This window comes from Macrotis lagotis, chromosome 3 (assembly GCF_037893015.1).
Source record: "Macrotis lagotis isolate mMagLag1 chromosome 3, bilby.v1.9.chrom.fasta, whole genome shotgun sequence".
Lineage (NCBI taxonomy): Eukaryota > Metazoa > Chordata > Mammalia > Peramelemorphia > Peramelidae > Macrotis > Macrotis lagotis.
In genome coordinates this window covers 38080427-38099479 of record NC_133660.1, presented here as the reverse complement: position 1 = coordinate 38099479, position 19053 = coordinate 38080427, and the positions used below count along the sequence as shown (strand labels likewise).

General features: G+C 42.1%; 1 protein-coding gene across 2 annotated transcripts in view; it reads left to right on the top strand.

Annotated features, from left to right (window-relative positions):
* The first annotated feature begins 2191 nt into the window (after nt 1-2191).
* The window catches only part of COPS4 (COP9 signalosome subunit 4), a 46103-nt gene continuing 29241 nt past the window's right edge, over nt 2192-19053 (top strand). Inside the window, exon 1 of one of the 2 annotated variants that reach the window (XM_074228503.1) lies at nt 2192-2318. In XM_074228503.1, coding sequence (XP_074084604.1) covers nt 2245-2318 — 74 coding nt within the window. In that variant the 5' untranslated portion in view covers nt 2192-2244. The remainder of the gene's footprint in view (nt 2319-19053) is intronic. The other variant, XM_074228502.1, reaches the window with a different exon arrangement.

Here is a 19053-nt window from a genome sequence, read left to right as displayed (position 1 = left end):
CTTAACCCTGTTTTCCTTGCAAAAACCTAAAAAAAAAATAAGCATTAAGAGAAGTTCAAACACTAGAAAATGAACAGTTATGGTTGAATGAACAAAGTTTTTGTATGAAAAAACCTAATATGGTCAAAAATGAAAGAAAACCATCACAAATATGCATAGTCCAGCATAACATATTCCCATATTGGCCTTACCCAAAAATGTTTGCATTGCATTTTGAGTTCATTACCTTTGGTAGGTGGTGAATGTTGTATTTCTTCTTCAGTCTTCTGCACTCTTGGTTTATCACTGCATTGATCAGAGGGATCAGCTTTCAAAGTTGTTTTCCCTGTAATGTGGTCATCTATAAATGATTCTCCTAGGTTTTACTTTGCTCTGCCTCAGCTCAATGAGATCTCTTTAGTTTTGTTTGAAACTATCCATTTCATCATTTCTCTGGGCACAACATTCCATTAAATTCATGTAACATTATTTACATAAGAGGAAAGCGCTTTTGTTTCCACATTTTGGTTACAATGAAAAGTGTTGTTTTTCAACTTACAGCTTTTCCTCTTTCCTTGTTATCTTTTTTTGGTGGGTTTTGGGTTTTTTTTGGTTTTTGCAAGGCAGTGGGGTTAAGTGGCTTGCCCAAGGTCACACAGGTAATTATGAAGTGTCTGAGGCTGGATTTGGACTCAGGATCTTCTGATTCCAGGGCTGGTGCTCTATCCACTGTGTCACTTAGCTGCCCCAGTATCTTCAATTTCATTTTTAATTTATTTAAGGCAATGGAGTTAAGTAGCTTGCCCAAGGCCACACAGCTAGGTAATTATTAAGTGTCCGAGTTCACATTTGAACTCATGTCCTCCTGACTCCAGGGTTGGTGGTCTGTCCACTGAGCCACCAAACTGCCCGCCTTAGTACTGTGTGGGATAAAAATCCATTTAAAAAAATACAGAGACTCCTCTGAGCAAAAGGAAAGTTTATTTTGGCTTTTCTTGAGAAGAGGGCACCCCCAAGTCTCACAAAGGTAGTGAAGCTCAAGGAGCTGCCCTGAGGAGACAGTCAGGCAAGATTATATGGCCTAGCACGCATGGCCCTAGCCACCCCTCTCTTCCAACTTGATTGGTTAAGGTTTTCAGAGTTATAATCTTTATGTGAAAAACCTACCCAGCAACCAAGAGAAGAATGAAAGGTTTGCATAAACTATTACCTCCCCATTCATGTAGTGAGGGGATCCGAATTTTTCTAATGACCTTGTTACATGGTTTCCTGTCTGAGGACGCAAGGCCTTCTCAGTGGAGCACTTATCCAACAAGAGAACAAACTGCTTTCACAGTCCATTATAGTATTTCACTATTTCCCTCCCTAACAGAATCAATGCCAGGGTCTTTCTGGCATCAGGAGGGTGTCGGACTGGGAAGGCGAGGCCTGCTCCTCTCCTAAGAGTAGTCTGCGGGCAATGTCTGCCTTTGTTCTCATGCCTTTTCAGGTTACTCTTGAGAGGGGGTATCCGGCTCCGTCTCCGTAGTGGTAAAAGCGGGTCACAGGGGTAAAAACCCACTTTAGCCCCCTATGGCTTTTCGGAGCATCACTGATGGCTCTGGTCTTCCGGCCTCAGGGGGCGCCAGTCCTGCGCATGCTCCGTTCTCCCTCGCCCTCCACACCGGTTTTCGGGGGGAGGGGGCTCCCTCGAGGCCGCTTTCACGTCCATCTCTCTCTATAGATGATTCCGGGCACTTTTTCCTTCCGATCCTCCATAGCTTCGATTTTTCTCCCTGTGAAAGCTGTTCATGGCCTCTGAGCATTCGTTCATCGGGGGGCGGCTCGGGGTTTTGTAAATTCAGCTGCTCGGGGCCTGCAGATGAGGCCCTTATCGGGGGCCAGGCTTCTTTCCCAACCCTAGGCCGCCACTCCGGGGCCGGTACCTCCCCGCTGTCATCGCTGCCCACCCCGCCCGCGGAGGGCTCCTAGCGCTTCCGCTTCAGCCGCCCAAGGCGCCGCCATTCCTAACAGGAAGTTACCTGGCGGCCGGCCCCGCCCAGGCCCGGCCCCACCCCGCCCGCACTCCAGGCCCCGCCCAGGCCCGGCCCCGCCCCGCCCGCACTCCAGGCCCCGCCCAGGCCCCGGCCCCGCGCGCACTTCCGGCAGGGGGAGGGGAGGAGCGCGCTAGGCCCCGCCCTCTCCACGGCTCGCCCGCCTCCTCTGTTCCGGGAGCGGCAGTGACGTGCTTCCCCGGCTGGGGGCGGGGCCGGGGCCGGAGCGAACATGGCGGCGGCGGTACGACAGGACTTGGGCCAGCTTATGAATTCGAGCGGGTCTCACAAGGACCTGGCGGGCAAGTGAGTGCGGGCCGGGGATGGGGGAGCGGCGGCGCGGGAGGTGGCCGGCGGTCCGGGCCGGCGGGCGGGCCGCGGCGGGCGGCGGGGCAGGGCCTGCCGGGGCCTCCGGAGGCGTCGGGATGGGAGGGCGGGGGAGGGGAGCGGGGGCGCTCCAGGGGGCGCGCATGCGCCGGAGGCCCGGCCCCGCCGGGGGATGGGCTGGCCCGGCCCGGGGCCGCTGCGCGCGCCGGGAGCGAGCCTGGCCTGGGCCCGGGCCCGGGCCCGGGCCCTCGCCCTCCCGAGACCCGGGAGCTGCGGCGGCCTGCCCTCCTCTCCGCCCCGGGCCTGCGGGCTCCTCCTTCCTCTCCACTCGGCCCTGGCAGTGTTGGTGCGACCAGCTTTGCGTGCTTTCCTCCCTCCCTTCTTCCCGGTCTTTCTCTTTTCTCCCTTCCTCCCTGCCTTCCTTCTTTTTATTTTTCTTTGCTTAATAAAGACTTGACTGACTTTCCTGAGCTGGGGTCAAGATCTTTTTTTGTACTTAAAGATTTTATTTATTTTGAGTTTTACAATTTTTCCCCCAATCTTCCTTCCCTTCCCCCAGCCCTCACAGAAGCCAGTTTGCCAGTCTTTACATTGTTTCCGTGTTGTACATGGATTCAAATTGAATGTGATGAGAGAGAAATCATATCCTTAAGGAAGAAACATAAAGTACAAGCAATAGCAAGATCAGACAAGATAATCAGGTTTTTTTATCTAAATTTAAGGTAATAGTCTTTGGTCTTTGTTCAAACTCCACGGCTCTTTCTCTGGATACAGATGGTATCCTCCATTGCAGAGAGCCCCAAATTGTTCTTGATTGTTGCACTGATGGAATGAGCGAATCCATCAAGGTTGATCATCACTCCCATGTTGCTGTTAGGGTGTACAATGTTCTGGTTCTGCTCATTTCACTCAGCATCAGTTCTTGCAAATCCCTCCAGGCTTCCCTGAATTCCCATCCCTCATGGTTTCTAATAGAACAATAGTATTCCATGACATACATAGACCACAGTTTGCTAAGCCATTCCCCAATTGAAGGACATTTACTTGATTTCCAATTCTTTGCCACCACAAACACAGCTGCTGTGAATATTTTTGTACAAGTGGTGTTTTTACCCTTTTTCATCATCTCTCCATGGTATAGACCCAGTAGAGGAAAGATCATTCTGGCAGAACTGGGCAGTGTGGCTGAGCCTGTCCTGTCATGGTTGAAATGGTTTGAAGATGGACAGCGGCCCTTCTCCCACTACTGGAGTAATTCTATCAATAAAACATATTAATCATGATCCTTTATTGAGCAACTGCCTTGTGCCAGGCATTAAGCTAAGCACTGGAGGTAGCAAAACAGTCAAAAGATAGTCTCTGCCCTCAAGAAACTTGAGTCTGGTCAATCTAGCTTCCTAGAGAGGTGCTCAATCACTTGCAGATCTGTTCTGGGGGTTGAGAGTACTGGGGTGAAAAAAAAAGACATGAGTCTGAAAAGGAGAGGTGGAGAAGTAGAAAAAGCATTGGATTTGGAGTCCAGGACCCTGGGGTCAAATGATAATTTGGGACCCTTTTAGGTTTGGTCAAATGAACATAACTGTTCTGAGCCTCAGTGACCCCATCTGCAAAATGAAGGGTTGGACTAGTTAACTTCCAGCTCTAAATCCTAATTGCTTTCAAGAAGCTTACAACTTCCTGGGGAAATACTATTTATATAGAAGTAAGTACCATAGATAATAGGATGAATCTCTGATGTATTTAAAAGCTCAGCTCATATTCAGTTGCCTGAGACTAAGACTTATTTCCCATTGACTGAATGTTCAAAGGATAAGAACAAACACTTGCCAAATGAAGAATTCCTGTTAGCTATAGGAAAAAATGTTTCAGATCAATAACAAGAGAAATCTGAAAATTTAGAATTATAGAAATAATATAGAATAATATAGAAATAAAATGATATATGATATATCCAAGGAAGTCATATCAATGATAAAAACTCCATATACACCAAAATATTTGTAACATCACTTTTTTGTGATAGCAGAGAAGAGGAAACATAAAGATTGCAAAAAAATTTTTAGATTATGCCCATCTGCTAGGGATAGCCAAAACACTGGAGGACGAGTCAGGAATTTAAAACATTCTTGAAAGGTTAGAAAAGTCTGAGATTAACAGGGATGAGTGTAACGCTTGTATTCTAGTTTAAAATACAAAGTGTACAGATTCCAGAATGTAGTTACTTAGAAGAGGAACCAAAGCAATAGAGGAAATTTTAAAAATGGTTACTCTGTAGCATAAACTCTTGATTTTATTTAAGAAAGAGGAAAATCAATAGGTTGTTTTTCTGGATGTTGACATATGTAGAACCTCAAGCTCCACAAGAGGGACCAGAGGGAGAACAGCTACATCAGTTGCACTGGATGTAGGTTCCTAGGTCTATTGAAGAAATCTTGGGTGTGATGCCAATGAACTTCTAGCTGGGTGTCTTGATGGTGCAGTTATTGTTGGGAATCCTCCCAAAGGGTTTGTTAGATAAGTTGATGTAGATTGAGGACAGATTGACTCATAGTAATCACTGCACTGCAGATGAATATTCCTAATATAGTGAGTTTATCATTAAGACATAACATTGACTGAACAGTAATGATAACTACTTCTCAGGAAATATACTTTAGGATATTAGGAAAGAAATCATTGCCAATAATTGGTTTTATTTATTTTCTTAGGTTTTTGCAAGGCAAAGGGGGTTAAGTGGCTTGCCCAAGGCCACACAGCTAGGTAATTATTAAGTGTCTGAGACCGGATTTGAACCCAGGTACTCCTGACTCCAGGGCCTGTACTTTGGTGCTTTATGCACTGCGCCACCTAGCTGCCCCAATAATTGGTTTTATTGAGATCACAAGTGACTTCATATACCCCAAATGTGCATCTAAAATAATTCATCTAATTAGTGTGATTGTAGAAATGGTATCATATAAAAGTTCCCCTTTTAGATCTTGTGCTGCTAGAGCCACAATTAGGTAGAAGTTGTGATAGTGGACAAACTCACCTGTGACATCCTCTGTAGATATAATCCAAAGTAGAATTGCTAATTGACTCCTAACACGATGTATCATGTGAATCCTAGCCAGAGCCATAAACCATCTGAGAAACCAGTTTCTCGATATGGAGTATTGGGGTATAGATATGTTGGAAAGTAGAATGTGTCCACCTACCCCACCATGGGGAACTTGAAGTGAAGATTGGATAAGCACTTGTTCTCTTGTTTAGTACAGTGTCAAACAACCTGTTGAATTAGATTAGATCAATTAGTCAGATGTAATTAGAAAATATTTAATGAATTAAAAATATAACAGATAACATTACATTTTAAAACTAAATCAATATGAGATAAATTTCCCCATCCTTTTCTGATTTTTCTTTAAAACTTTCTAAGTTCAGTTGCATAATTTCTCCCTTTTATACAGATATATGGTTTAAAATACATAAGAAGGAATTGTTATAAAAAATACATTAGAAGGGTGGAAAGTGTACAGTGATTTTGCTTTTGACAAGTGTGACTTTTAGTATCCCAACAAACCAAGACATTTTAGATCTAGATCTAGATACAATAACAAAGGAAAGAAACTACTAGAAAGTTTACTTTTTATTGGTGGAAAAAAAGCGTAAAAATAAATGCAAAATATATATAAAGCAATTTTGCTAAGGGAAAACTAGCCCTTGGGAGTGTTCAGAGCAGAACTTTTATAGGCAGTGGTATAGGAGTGCACAGTGTGGGTGAGGAGGTGTATTAAATAAGGGTGCAAGCAAAGACCTGGAGGTTGGAGTAAAAAAAATCCACAGTCTGGTATGTATTTTGTGCAATAGATTAGTTGGAGCTGGATTTTGAAGGGCTTTAAAGGCCAAACAAAGAGTTTGTTTTTTTCTGTTAGAATCAAGAAAGGATCCACCCAAGGTTTCTGAGCAGGGAAGTGCCAGGGTCAGGCCTGGGCTTTAGAAAGAACATTTTGGGTTGGGTTTAGAGAGGGGTCAGAGAGAGTGGGGCCTGGGAGACTAAGGAAGAGACTGTTCTAATGGTCAAGGACAGACAGAAGATAATGGTGGAGGTGGTACCAACCAGGCCTCCCAGCTAAGGCTGTGTGTGAGGAGTGATTCCACACTGAATTTGCAGATCTTGGTGACAAGAAGGGTGAGGGTGCCCTCAGTAGAAATTAGGAATTTGGGGCAGGGTTGGGAAAGAGAATGAGTTGGGATGCTGATACCTTTTCAAGTCCTTCTACCTTAATGCCATTGTACTCTTTAGCCTTTTTTCACATTCCCTTCCACATCCCAGGTCAGGGTGTGACCTTGGATTTGAACTGTACTCTCAAAAATATCCTCTTTCCTTCCCCCACCTCTATCTTTAACACCTCTCTGTTCACTGGCTTCTTCCCTGCTGCCTATAAACACACCCAAATCTCCCCAGGCCTTAAAAAAGACCCTTCAGGCCTCAGAAACTTAATGATTGCCTAGCTGTGTGACCTTGGGCAAGTCACTTGACCCCACTGCCTTGTTAACCCTCCCAAAAAAAGAACTTTCACAGGACTCTAGCACTTCAAGTAATCCTTGTCTGTTTTTTCTCACTTTCATAAATGAAAAAAAAACTCTAACCTTATTGCCTCCTTTCTCTCCTTCATTGGTGCTCATTTCATTTCCTAATCCATTGACAGTTAAAATTGGATTTACAACATTTTCTACTGTTGATTACCCTTTGCTCTCTGGGTTTTTGAGATGTTGTTCACCATGTCTGTCAGTCTTCTTGCCTCTAGGATCTAGTATATATTCCTCTGTTTGACAATTAAATCCCTTCACAAGCTGACTCCAAATTACCCTTCCTGCCTTTCCTCGTAGGATTGTCCAAATCCTATTGCTCTGTCTTTGTACAGGCCACCCTCCTCTGAGAATTCCTAACTTCCTTCAAAGCTTAGCGTAACTATCCACCTCCTTACCTCTCCAGCTGCCAGGACTTCCTTCTGAAATTGCCTTATGTTCTTTTTGGGTCTCCTAGTAGATGGAAATGCTTTGATCACAAAGCTTGATCACAAATTTTTGCCTTTGTATCTCCAGAATTTAACTAGATATTCATTTATATTGAAGGAATCTATAAACTGCCTGGCACATACATTTGGTGTTTCAATAAGTGATTGCAATAAATGTTTGGAGTATCTACATTAATGAGATCACAGATCTCAAAGTTTCATTTGAGCATTGTTTAGTATAACTCCTTGAGCTATATGTTTTATCTGGTTTACTCAAGTTCCTAGCACAATTTTCTGGATTCAGGCACGTAATGTCCACTTTGGAGGAATCTCACTTAATATATCCTGCTCATATCGATCACATCCAGGATCTTTTGTTTAGTTTTGGATGTCTGCCAAGGGTCTGACCTGGCCACCTTTTCTTTTTCTAGTATCCTGGTAAGCTCTTCAGTTACCATGAATTCTCTTATCTTAACTTCCAGAGCTAGCCAGCCCAAATTTCTCCTGGCTCCCATGTCACCTGTGGATGTTTGAGAAACACCAACCCCCCTAACAAATCACAGTCTGAGCTTATTACCTTCCCTCTTAAACCCATCCCTCTTTTACACTTCTTGGAAGGGTATCATCATGTTTAGAATTATGCAGTTCAGAACTGGGCATTCTCATTGACTCCTCTGTCCCTGACACTCCCCTGTTTAATCAGTGGCTAGATGTTTTTGATTCTACTTCCACCTTTCTCTCCATCACTTTATTTTAGACCTTCTCTTAGCCTCTATTCTTGGCTACCACAATGACCTTGTCTTTTAGTTTCTTTCCCTTCCCCATCTGTCCCTCCCCTTGAGGGCCAAATCATTTATCTAAAGCACAGGTTTGATTTTTGTCCCTTTCCTTTTCTCAGGAAGCTGTAGTGTCTTCTTGTAGGTTCTAGAAGAAAATGCCAATTTATCAGCTTGCTGTATGAAGTCACACTCTTACTAACTTTCCTTTCCAGGCTGATTACCTATTATTTCTATATATAAACTTGAGCCAAATAGACCTGCTTGCTGTTCACCTCATTTTTTAAAATTTATTTTTATTAAAGATATTATTTGAGTTTTACAATTTTCCCCCTAATCTTGCTTCCCAACCCCCCATGGAAAGCACTTTGTTAGTCTTTACTTTGTTTCCATGTTGTACCTTGATCCAAATTGGGTGTGATGAGAGAGAAATCATATCCTTAAAGAAGAGAAGTCTAAGAGGTAACAAGATCAGACAATAAGCTGTTTTTTCCCCCTAAATTAAAGGGAATAGTCCTTGTACTTTGTTCAAAATCCACAGCTGCTTATCTGGATACAGCTGGCACTCTCCTTTGCAGACAGCCCAAAATTGTTTCCGATTGTTGCACTGATGGAATGAGCAAGTCCTTCAAGGTTGAACATCACTCCCATGTTGCTGTTAGGGTGTACAGTGTTTTTCTGGTTCTGCTCATCTCACTCAGCATCAGTTCATGCAAATCCCTCCAGGCTTCCCTGAAATCCCATCCCTCCTGGTTTCTAATAGAACAGTAGTGTTCCATGACATACATAGACCACAGTTTGCTAAGCCATTCCCCAATTGAAGGACATTTACTTGATTTCCAATTCTTTGCCACCACAAACAGGGCTGCTATAAATATTTTTGTACAAGTGATGTTTTTACCCTTTTTCATCATCTCTTCAGGGTATAGACCCAGTAGTGGTATTGCTGGGTCAAAGGGCATGCACATTTTTGTTGCCCTTTGGGCATAGTTCCAAATAGTTCTCCAGAAGGGTTGGATGAGTTCACAGCTCCACCAACAGTGTAATAGTGTCCCAGATTTCCCACAACCCTTCCAACAATGATCATTATCCTTCCTGGTCATATTGGCCAAACTAAGAGGTGTGAGGTGTTCACCTCATTTTTTATCCCATCTTGATGCCTTTTCAATTTCTTCACCTTTTCTCACTTCATACTTTCTTCATACTTTCTTCCTAGGAGAATGTTTTCCTGATTCTTCCTGCATCTTCAGATAATAATAATGTACATACTTTTCTGTTTTACATGTTGTATCTTATTCCACCCTCAATAAAATACAAGTTGCCAGGACTTTTAAATTTTGTCTTCATATTCCTAGCTCCCAAGACAGGCTCTTGTACAGAGTAGATAGTTAATAAATGTGTTTTGATTGTTGACAAGGATGTTGACAAACTCAAATTTTTTGCTGAAAGCAATCAAGATGGTGAGAAGACTGAAAACCATGCTATTTGATGTTTGGTTGAAGGAACTGATCCCATTGCTTGAAGAGAAGACTTAGGAGAATCATGATATCTGCCTTTCAGTTTTGGTTGAGGTATCATTTTCATTAGAGACTTGGGTGTGTGACTCAAAATAGAGGAGAACTAGAAACAAAGTTAGGATGGCAAACTGTTCAGACACTCCAGCTGTGTTACCCTGGACAAGTCACTTAATTTCTGATTGTCAGGCAAAATGGATCTACTAGAGATGGAAATGGCAAACCACTCCAGTGTCTTTGCCAAGAAAGCCCAAAGGGGTCAGGAAGAGTCAGCCATGACAGAAAAATGACTGAACAACAGGAACAAAGCTAAAGGTACGTTTTGGCTACATATAGGGAAAAATTTCCATCATGGAATGGGATACCTTAAGAGATAGTAGATTCCCTATAATTAAAGATATTCAGATTAAATTTTGAATAATTATTTGTTGGGAATGTTAAAGAATAGGTTCCTGTTCAGGTTTAGATTGGACTAAATAAACCCTAAGACCTCTGAGATACTTGTTGTCCTTTGTCCTTGAAGAAGACCATGACATCAGGGAGGTGATGCCATGACTTGACTTGCTAGTGAGTTGGATTTGTGGGGTTTTTTTTTTTTTTTTTTTTTTTAGGTTTTTGTAAGGCAACGGGGTTAAGTGGCCTGCCCAAGGCCACACAGTTAGGTAATTATTAAGTGTCTGAGACAGGATTTGAACCCAGGTACTCCTGACTCCAGGGCCGGTGTTTTATCCACTAGGCCACCTAGCAGCCCCTAGTGAGTTGGATTTGAATGAGCTTTCTAAAGTCACCAGCTTCACTTTCTTCTCTGGAGCCATCTAGGTCAAGAGGCCAGTTAAGAATCAGTTAAGAGACCTTGGCTTTTTAAAGTTGTCTTTCTGAGGTAAGGGTTTGATTGAGACAGTGTCCAAAAGTCATTAAGGGAAGGTAAAAGAGAGATAAGGCCAAGAGATCAAGAATGACCACTTCCAAAAAAAATTTTTCCAAGGGCAAGATCCTCAGGGTATTTCAGTGATTAAGGCAGGTGAGAAAGAAAAGAAGCTTAGTCCAAAAAAAAAAAAATCAATCTGGGAGGGGAAGACCCTCAGGGTTTCTGGCTAAAAGGGAAACAATTGCTGGTAGAAATAACTTTAAAGACATTTCTGTTAAATTCAGGATTTTTCTCATCCCTTTTTCTCATTTTAGCCAATCTGATAAATGTGAGGTGCTACTTCAGAGTTATTTTAATTTTGCATTTCTCTAATCAATAATGATTTGGGACATTTTATCATATGACTAGATAACTTTAATTTCTTCTTTAATGTTTTTTTAATTAAATTTTACTTTCAACTCGAAATCTTTCCTTCTTTCCCCTGGAGAAGGCTGGAAAAAATGAAGCTGAAGCCTGTTACTAACATGTATATAGTTATGCAAAACAAATTTCCACTTTAACCATATCTAAAAAGAAAGAAGAAAAACCATGCTTCTCTCTGCCCTCTGAGATCATCACTCCACCATCTGGATAGCAAAGGTTGTTTTCCATCTTCAGCCCTTTGAAGTTATGTCCTTTCTGCTACCATTATTGTTTCTTTCTCATTCTGTGTAGACTCTATTATGTCTCTACCAAACCAGAAAAATGGGACTTTATCTTTAAAACCCCCCAAAATGCAGAACTTGAAATAAATTTCAATGCCAAATATAACTTTTAACCATTAAAAACTGAAATAGCCCTTGATTTCAGAATGCACAATTTTTGAGCATCAGTGGGCTGTTTGGGTAACCTGATCATTTCTGTGATTCCAGACAAGAATATTAATTTATTTATAGCTATATACTTGTAAAAAAGTTTTTAGAATTCTGTGAGAAAAAAAGTATAGTAAAGTATCTTGAAGTTTTGGGGAAAGATAAAGAGATGGGGTTGACAAGAACAAGGGAGGAGTGCTTAGACCATAGTTTGCTGAGGAAAAAGATCCATGAATCCTGCACTTAATATGAGCCCCCAGTTCCATGTAGCAATGGTGCCAGAAAGTGAATGTGAACGTGAACTGCATTGAGAGAGGCACCCTTTTTATTTTTCGGGAAGAGGTCAACTTTCTGCTGATCAGAACACAAGTAGAGTTCACTTATGAGTAGAACTTTGATAAGTTCTTACAACTAATCTTAGAACTTTGATAAACTGGAGAGCTTGTAAGCAAGAGCAAATTTAGGCTTAAATGAAAGGACTAATAGAGTGAAACAGAAAAAGTTGAATTCTCTGGCCATAATTCTCTGGCTTTCCCGCTCTCCCTCTGCCATTCCATACCAGATTCTACTCTAGAAAAAGAGAGAGAAAAATATTCAAAAATTGTGACTGAGTCCACTACAGATTTGTGTTATGCAGCCTCAGCCGGACTCTCACTAGACTATCCTTCTGTATTTCACTTACTGACTTATTCTCTTTTCTCCACAGTGGTTCTTCTATACCTTTTCATCTGTCTCAAATTCTCTGCCTCCTATTTTGTCAGCTGAAGATTTTGTCTCATATTGAAGCCATTTTTTCCTCAAAATTGAAGCCACTTCTACTGCACAAGGGTTCCCATTGGATCCCATCTCCTCTAGCAGATTTCCCCCATTTGACATCTTCACTCTTTCTGATTCCTTCCCTACTGCTGAAACATATGCCCATGTCTTACCCATCCTCAAATACTCCTCACTTGGAACTTTCCATCCCTGTTGGCATTCTATCTCTTTTGTCTTTTGTAGCTAAGCTCTTCCGGGCTCTCAGCAATAAGTAACTCTACTTTCTCTCCTCTCTTCTTACCCGCCAATGATTTATCTTCCAGCCTCCTCATTCCACTGAATCTGCTCTTTACCAAAGTCCCTAATGCTCAAATCCTCATTCTCCTTGACATCTCTGTAGCCTTTAACATTTTTGATCTCCCTCTTCTTGTTATGCACTTCTCCCTAGGTTTTTTATGTTATTTTATTTTTTCCAATTACATGCAAAGATTGTTTTCAACTTTCATCAAGGTTTTGAATTGCACATTTTTCTACCACCCTCCCTTCCATCCTCCTTCCCCATGGCAGTGGATAATCTGAAATAGGTTGTACATATACAATTGTATTTAACATAGTTTCCTATTAGTCTTGTTGTGAAAGAAGAGTTAGAACGAAAGGGAAAAAAAATACAAAAGAAGTTTTAAAAAAAGCGAACATAGTCTGCTTTCCTCTGCATTAAGACTCCATAGTTTTTTCCTCTGGGTGGAGATGGCATTTTCTATCACAAGTCTTTTGGGATTGTCCTTGATCCACTGAAATTCTGAGGGGAACTGAGTCATCTGGTTGATCATCACATAAATTTGCTGTTATGCATATGATGTTCTTCTGGTTCTGCTAACATCACTCAGCATCAATTCTTTTTTTTTTTTTGAAGAGCACTGACTTTTATTCTCATTTTGTACAAATGTGTTTTTTTACATTAATAAAATATTCTTGTTTACAAGTAAACAAAATAACCCTCCCCCCATGAATATAGCTAGACTTGCTTGGGTGAAAAAAGTAAAGGGGAGAGAAAAAAATTAAAATTAAAAAAAATACTAGTAATAATTGTAGGTATGGCCAGCTGGCGCAATGGACAAAGCACCAGCCCTGGAGCCACGAGCACCTGAGCCCACATCCGGCCTCGTAAACTCAACAATCACCCAGCCATGTGACATTCAAGCCACCCGATCCCCACTGCCCTGCAAAAACCAAAAAGAAGAAAAAAAGACCCAAAATAAAATAAAATAGCAATAATAGTAGGGGTGGCTGGGTGGAAGACAGAGCATTGGCCCTTGAGCCAGGAGTACCCGGGTCCAAATCCGGCCTCAGACACTCAAAGATCACCCTGCTATGTGGCCCCAGGCAGGCCACCCAGCCCCACTTGCCCTGCACCCTCCCCCAAATAATAATAACAAAATATGTGCTTGAGTCTTTGTTCCAATACCAACAACTCTGTCATGGGTGGATCTCATTCTTTATGATAAGTCCATCACAAATGTTATTTCCATATTTTTCCACCGTCGCCATTGCTGATTGCAACTCCCTCCTTTCTTATTTCTCCACTACCATGTACTCTATTTTCTCTCTCCTTTCACTCTGACTCTGCTGTAGGGTCTCTGAGTGGTGCAGCAGACAGATCCCTGGTCCTGGGGCCAAGAAGCCCTGAGCCCCCATACCACCCCTTAGGCCCAGAATCCACCTGGCCCTGTGGTCCTGGGCAGGCCTTTCAATCCCAGCCCCTTGCAAGAAGTAAGAAAGAAAATGTGTTATATCTGGCCACTCTCCCCACATGGTCCATCTTCCCCTCCTTTATTCACATCCCCACCCCTTCCCCCTGCTCCCCGCTCCTTCTTAGTCTAGATGTCTATACCCCATTCAGTATATATGTTGTTTCCTCTCCTAGCCATCTCTGATGAGAGCCTCCCCACTTCCATATCATTGCAATAGCTCATTGTAATAAAAAAAAAAAATCTTGTGAAATATCTTGGACTATTTCCCCCTCTCGTTTTTCTTCCATTCCATTTCCCTTTTTTTCTATTGACTCCATTTTTACACCATATTTTATCTTCAAATTCAGCTTTCTCCTGTGCTTCAAATATAAAAGCTCTCTCTACCTGCTCTATTAACTGAGAAGGTTCATATGAGTATTATCAGTGTCATTTTTCTATGCAGGAATACATGCAGTTCATCCTCATTAAGTCCCTCATATTTCCCCCCTCTCCTCCAATCTCCATGCTTCACCTGAGTCCTGTATCTGAAGATCAAACCTTCTGTTCAGCTCTGGCCATTCCAAAAGGAACATTTGAAATTTCCCTGGTTCATTGAAAGTCCATCTTTTTCCTTGGAAGAGGACATTCAGCCTTGCTGGGTAGTTCATTCTTGGCTGCATTCTAAGCTCTTTTGCCTTCCGGTATATTATATTCCAAGCCCTACGAGCTTCCAATGTAGTTGCTGCTAAGTCCTGTGTGATCCTGACTGCAGCTCCATGATATTTGAACTGTGTCCTTCTGGCTGCTTGTAATATTTTCTCTTTGACTTGGGAGTTCTGGAACTTGGCTATAATATTCCTAGGGGTTGGATTTTTGGGATCTCTTTGTCTGGGGGATTGGTGGATTCTCTCCATTTCTATTTTGCCCTCTGCTTCTAGAATATCAGGGCAGTTTTCCTGTAGTAATTCTTTGAAAATGATGTCAAGGCTCTTTTCCTGATCATGACTTTCAGGTATTCCAATAATTTTAAAATTATCTTTCCTAAGTCTCTTTTCCATATCAGTTGTTTTTTCAATGAGATATTTCACATTTTCTTCTAATTTTTCATTTTTTTGGTTTTGAAGTATTGATTCCTGATTTCTGTTAAATTCATCAATCTCCCTGAATTCTATTCTTTGTCTGAAGGATTTGTTCTCCTCACAGAGTTTTCTTATCTCTTTTTCCATCTGGCCAATTTTGCTTTTTAAAGTATTCTTCTCCTCAATAACTTTTTGAACTGTTTTTATGCCTTTGACCTAAGCTGGTTTTTAGCATGCTATTTTCTTCAGCATTTTTTTGCATTTCCTTGACTAAGCTGCTGACTACATTTTCATGTTTTTCCTGCATCTCTCTCCTTTCTTTTCCCAGTTTTTCTTCCAACTCCCTCATTTGATTTTCAAAGTCTTTTTTGAGCTCTGTCATAGCCTGAGCCCAATTTCTGTTTTTCTTGGAGTCTTTAGATGCAGGAGCTTGTGCTTCCTCATCTTCAGGCTGAGTGTTTTGATCCTTCTTGGGCTCATTTGCAAAATATTTCTCAATGGTCTTCCTCTTGTTTCTTTGCTTGTTCTTTTTCCCAGCCTAAGCCTGTTTTTTGGGGTGCTTCCTGAGCTTTTGGGACACTCCCACAAGGATCTCAGTGTGTGAGGCTCTGTCCTCCCTCCTGGTCAGTGAATGACCATAAGCGCCCCCCTCTGCCACAGGGCTGAGGTCGGGGGGGCCCTGCTGTCTTATGGGGGGGCCTAGACTGCGATCAGGATCTGAATGTGGTCAGAGCCCCAGAGTCCTGTTCCAGGGGCAGAGCTCTGCAGTCTTTCTCTTCACTCCCCTCCCTCAGCTCAAAGGGCTCATGCCCTGGGGGCTCCTGCTTACCAGCTCAGCCTGCTTCTGTTTCCTCGATCAGGGCTAAGGAAAGACCAAGCTGCTGGCTGTGTGCCCTGAGGGCTGGGCTCCACGTGCTTGCTCTGGCAGAGGTCCCTTGCTGTTCCCCCACTTTGTGCCCGGTGCTCCCCGGGGTGCAGCTCAGGAGACTCCACTGCTGCTGTGAGCTGAGACTACCAGCGCCCTGGGGCTGCCTCCCGGAGGCTGAAGTTCTTTTGCTCGGGCCACCCCTCTGGCGGGCTGCCTCTCCAGTCCCGGGGAGCAGAGCCTTTCTGCTCTTTTCCAGGTTACCTTGAGTAGGAGAACTGCTTCACTGGGTTCCTTTGTGGGTTCTGTCTCTCGAAAGTTTAGTTAGAGTCCTTAGCTGATGAATTTTATCAGAGAGCTCCTAAGACTGGATCCCTTCTTGTCGCCATCTTGGCTCCGCCCCCCCTTCAGCTTTTTCTAAAGTCCACCTGCTCAAGATTTCTTTTAGTATATTAATGTTCCAACACATTAATATGCCACAATTTGCAGTCAGTCCCCAATGGATGGACATTCCCTCAGTTTCCAATTTTTTGCCACTGGGAAAAGAACTGCTCTAAATATTTTTGTACATTTGGGTTTTTTTTACCCTTTTTTTAATGATCTCTTTGGGATATAGACCCAGTATTGGTATTGCTGGATGCATAGTGTTATTCCCTTTGGGTATAGTTCCAAATTGCTTTCCAGAAAGGCTGGATCAATTCACAGCTCTTCACAATGTTTCAGTGTCCCAATTTTCCCACCTCCCCTGCAACATTGCTCATTTTTTTGGTTTTTGTTTTTTTTTTTTTGCAAGGCAAATGGGGTTAAGTGGCTTGCCCAAGGCCACACAGCTAGGTAATTATTAAGTGTCTGAGGCGGAATTTGAACTCAGGTCCTCCTGAATCCAGGGCTGGTGCTCTATCCACTAGCCACCCCAACATTGCTCATTTTCTTAGCCAATCTGATAAGTGTGAGGTGCTACCTCAGAGTTATTTTAATTTTGTATTTCTCTAATTAATAAATGATTTGGGACATTTTTTCATAGGACTATAGATAGCTCTAATTTCTTCATCTGAAAACTGCTTGTTCATATTCTTTAACTCTCCCTATGTTGGGGGGGATACCATTCTCTTCTGGTTCTTTTCCTACTTATCTGACCAGTCCTTCTCATTCTCCTTTGGCTGAGTCTTCAGGTCTTTGTTGTATTATGTTTTTATTTATTTTGTTAAGCATTTCACAATTACATTTTAATCTGACTGGCTGCATCAGGAGGGCACTCCCACAGAGCCCTCCCTGTCTTGGACCCTCTTCTCTGATCTCATTGGTTCCTATGGATGTAATGAGTACCTTTCTGCTACTGATGCTCAGATATATCTCTCTTGCCCCCACTTCTCTGCTCATCTGCAGACTGACATTTCTGTTTACCTTTCGGACATCTTAAGTTGAATGTCCAGTTGACATTTTCAACTCAACATATCCCAAACTGTCCTCACCTTCTTTCCCCTTGAGTGTCCCACTCCAAATTTCCCTATCATATAATACTTGCTGAGATACAAGCTATCACCATCCACTCGCTCACAGTCTAGGCCTCCTCCTTGTCTCTTCACTGTCTCCCTGCTCGGCTCCCGTCCATATAATCGGTGACCACATCTCCCCCACCTCCTCTTCCTGAGGCCGCTCCCTACCCTAGTGCAGGTCCTCAATTTTTCACTTGATAATTATTTCAATACCTTGCTGATGGGTGGACCTGCCTCAAGTCTCTCCCCTCTTCCATCCATTCTCCACTCTGCCACCAAAATAATTTTCCTGTAGCTCAGGTTTGACCGGGTTACCCCCTACTCAATAAATGCTAATTGCTCCTTATGATCAAAACCAAAGTCCTCTATGTAGTGTTCAGAGCATTTTCCACACTAGTGCCTTCTGCCTTTCCAGTTTTCTTGTACATGACTCTCCCAGGTAGTCTTCCCTCTAGTGATATGTCTTCCTGGCATCCCACAGACAAGATCCTGCTCTCGGCTCTTTCTTTTCTCTGGCTGCCATCCAGGCCTGGGGCTTCTCTCCTATGCTCCCCTGGCTGTCCTGGCTTCCTTCCAAGACCAGCTAAAATCTCAAATTCTCCAGGAAGCCTTCTCAGTCCCTTTTAGTTCTGGTGCTTCCCTCTGTTCAGTGTATCTTCCAAAACTATTCTTTTGTTTCCCCGTTGAATCTCTTTATTTTCTCTTCTGAATATTTTTTCTGGGTTTCCTTTATACTTTATTATTGTTGTTGTTATTTTGTGGTGGAGGGGGGAGGATATTCCTCTCATTAGCCCCTCTCTTCCAAATTCCCACCCACTAAAAAAATTTTTTAACCTCCCGTGATCTACTTTTCTTTTTATCGGTGGAAATGTTCAGAGATAAATTTTTTCTTAAGGACTAATTTTGCTGCGTTCCAGTTTTTGTATGTTTAATCATTGTCATCTTAAATATTATCTATTGTTTCTCTAATTTATTCTTTGAGCCCCCAAGTATTTAGAATCAAATTATTTAGTCTTTATTTAAGGGTGAATCCCAATTATTATTTAATTATGGTCAGTAAAGGATGTGTTTAGTATTTCTACTTTTCCCATATTCTTTTATGAAGCTTTTATAAGTACATAGTCGATTTTTGTTATGGTTCTAAATGTGACTGAAATGATGCATTCTCTTTTTTAATTGAATTTAGTACACTCTAGAGGGCTATCATGACTGTGGTTCTTGAATGTTATATCAGCAGATAGCAAATTTTGGCAGACTTTCCTAAGCTTTAAAGGTTTCAAGTGTGAATTTGTGACACTTTTATGAGGACTATCCTAGCCAAAATTCAGAGGCTTACTATTAGAAGGTTGACACCTAGATGATGAATTTGTCTTAGTCCCTGCAGTTCATGGAGAAAATGTATAATCTCTATCTTACACTGATGAAATCACAGATCCTTGTTAGTAATAAAGTAAAAAGTTAGTGGCTGTGGACTCAGTTGGTATGAAGTAAGATGCTACCCCATATTTGTTGGGTAATAAAGGGTTATATGTATTTCCCTATCTTTAGCTGTTTCAGAATTTCAGAAAGTCTTTTTTTCCTCTCTAATCTGTTTAGAAAGTACCTAGAAAACTTTCAGAGACATATACCCAAGGAAGATAAAATGTAGTTTAAAACAGATTAAATGTAACCATATTTATGTTTAGAAGTAATGGGAGCTTATAGACTATAAATATATTCTGTGATATAGCATCCTTTGAGATCACCTAATCCAGTTGGGTCATACAGAAACTGAACCCT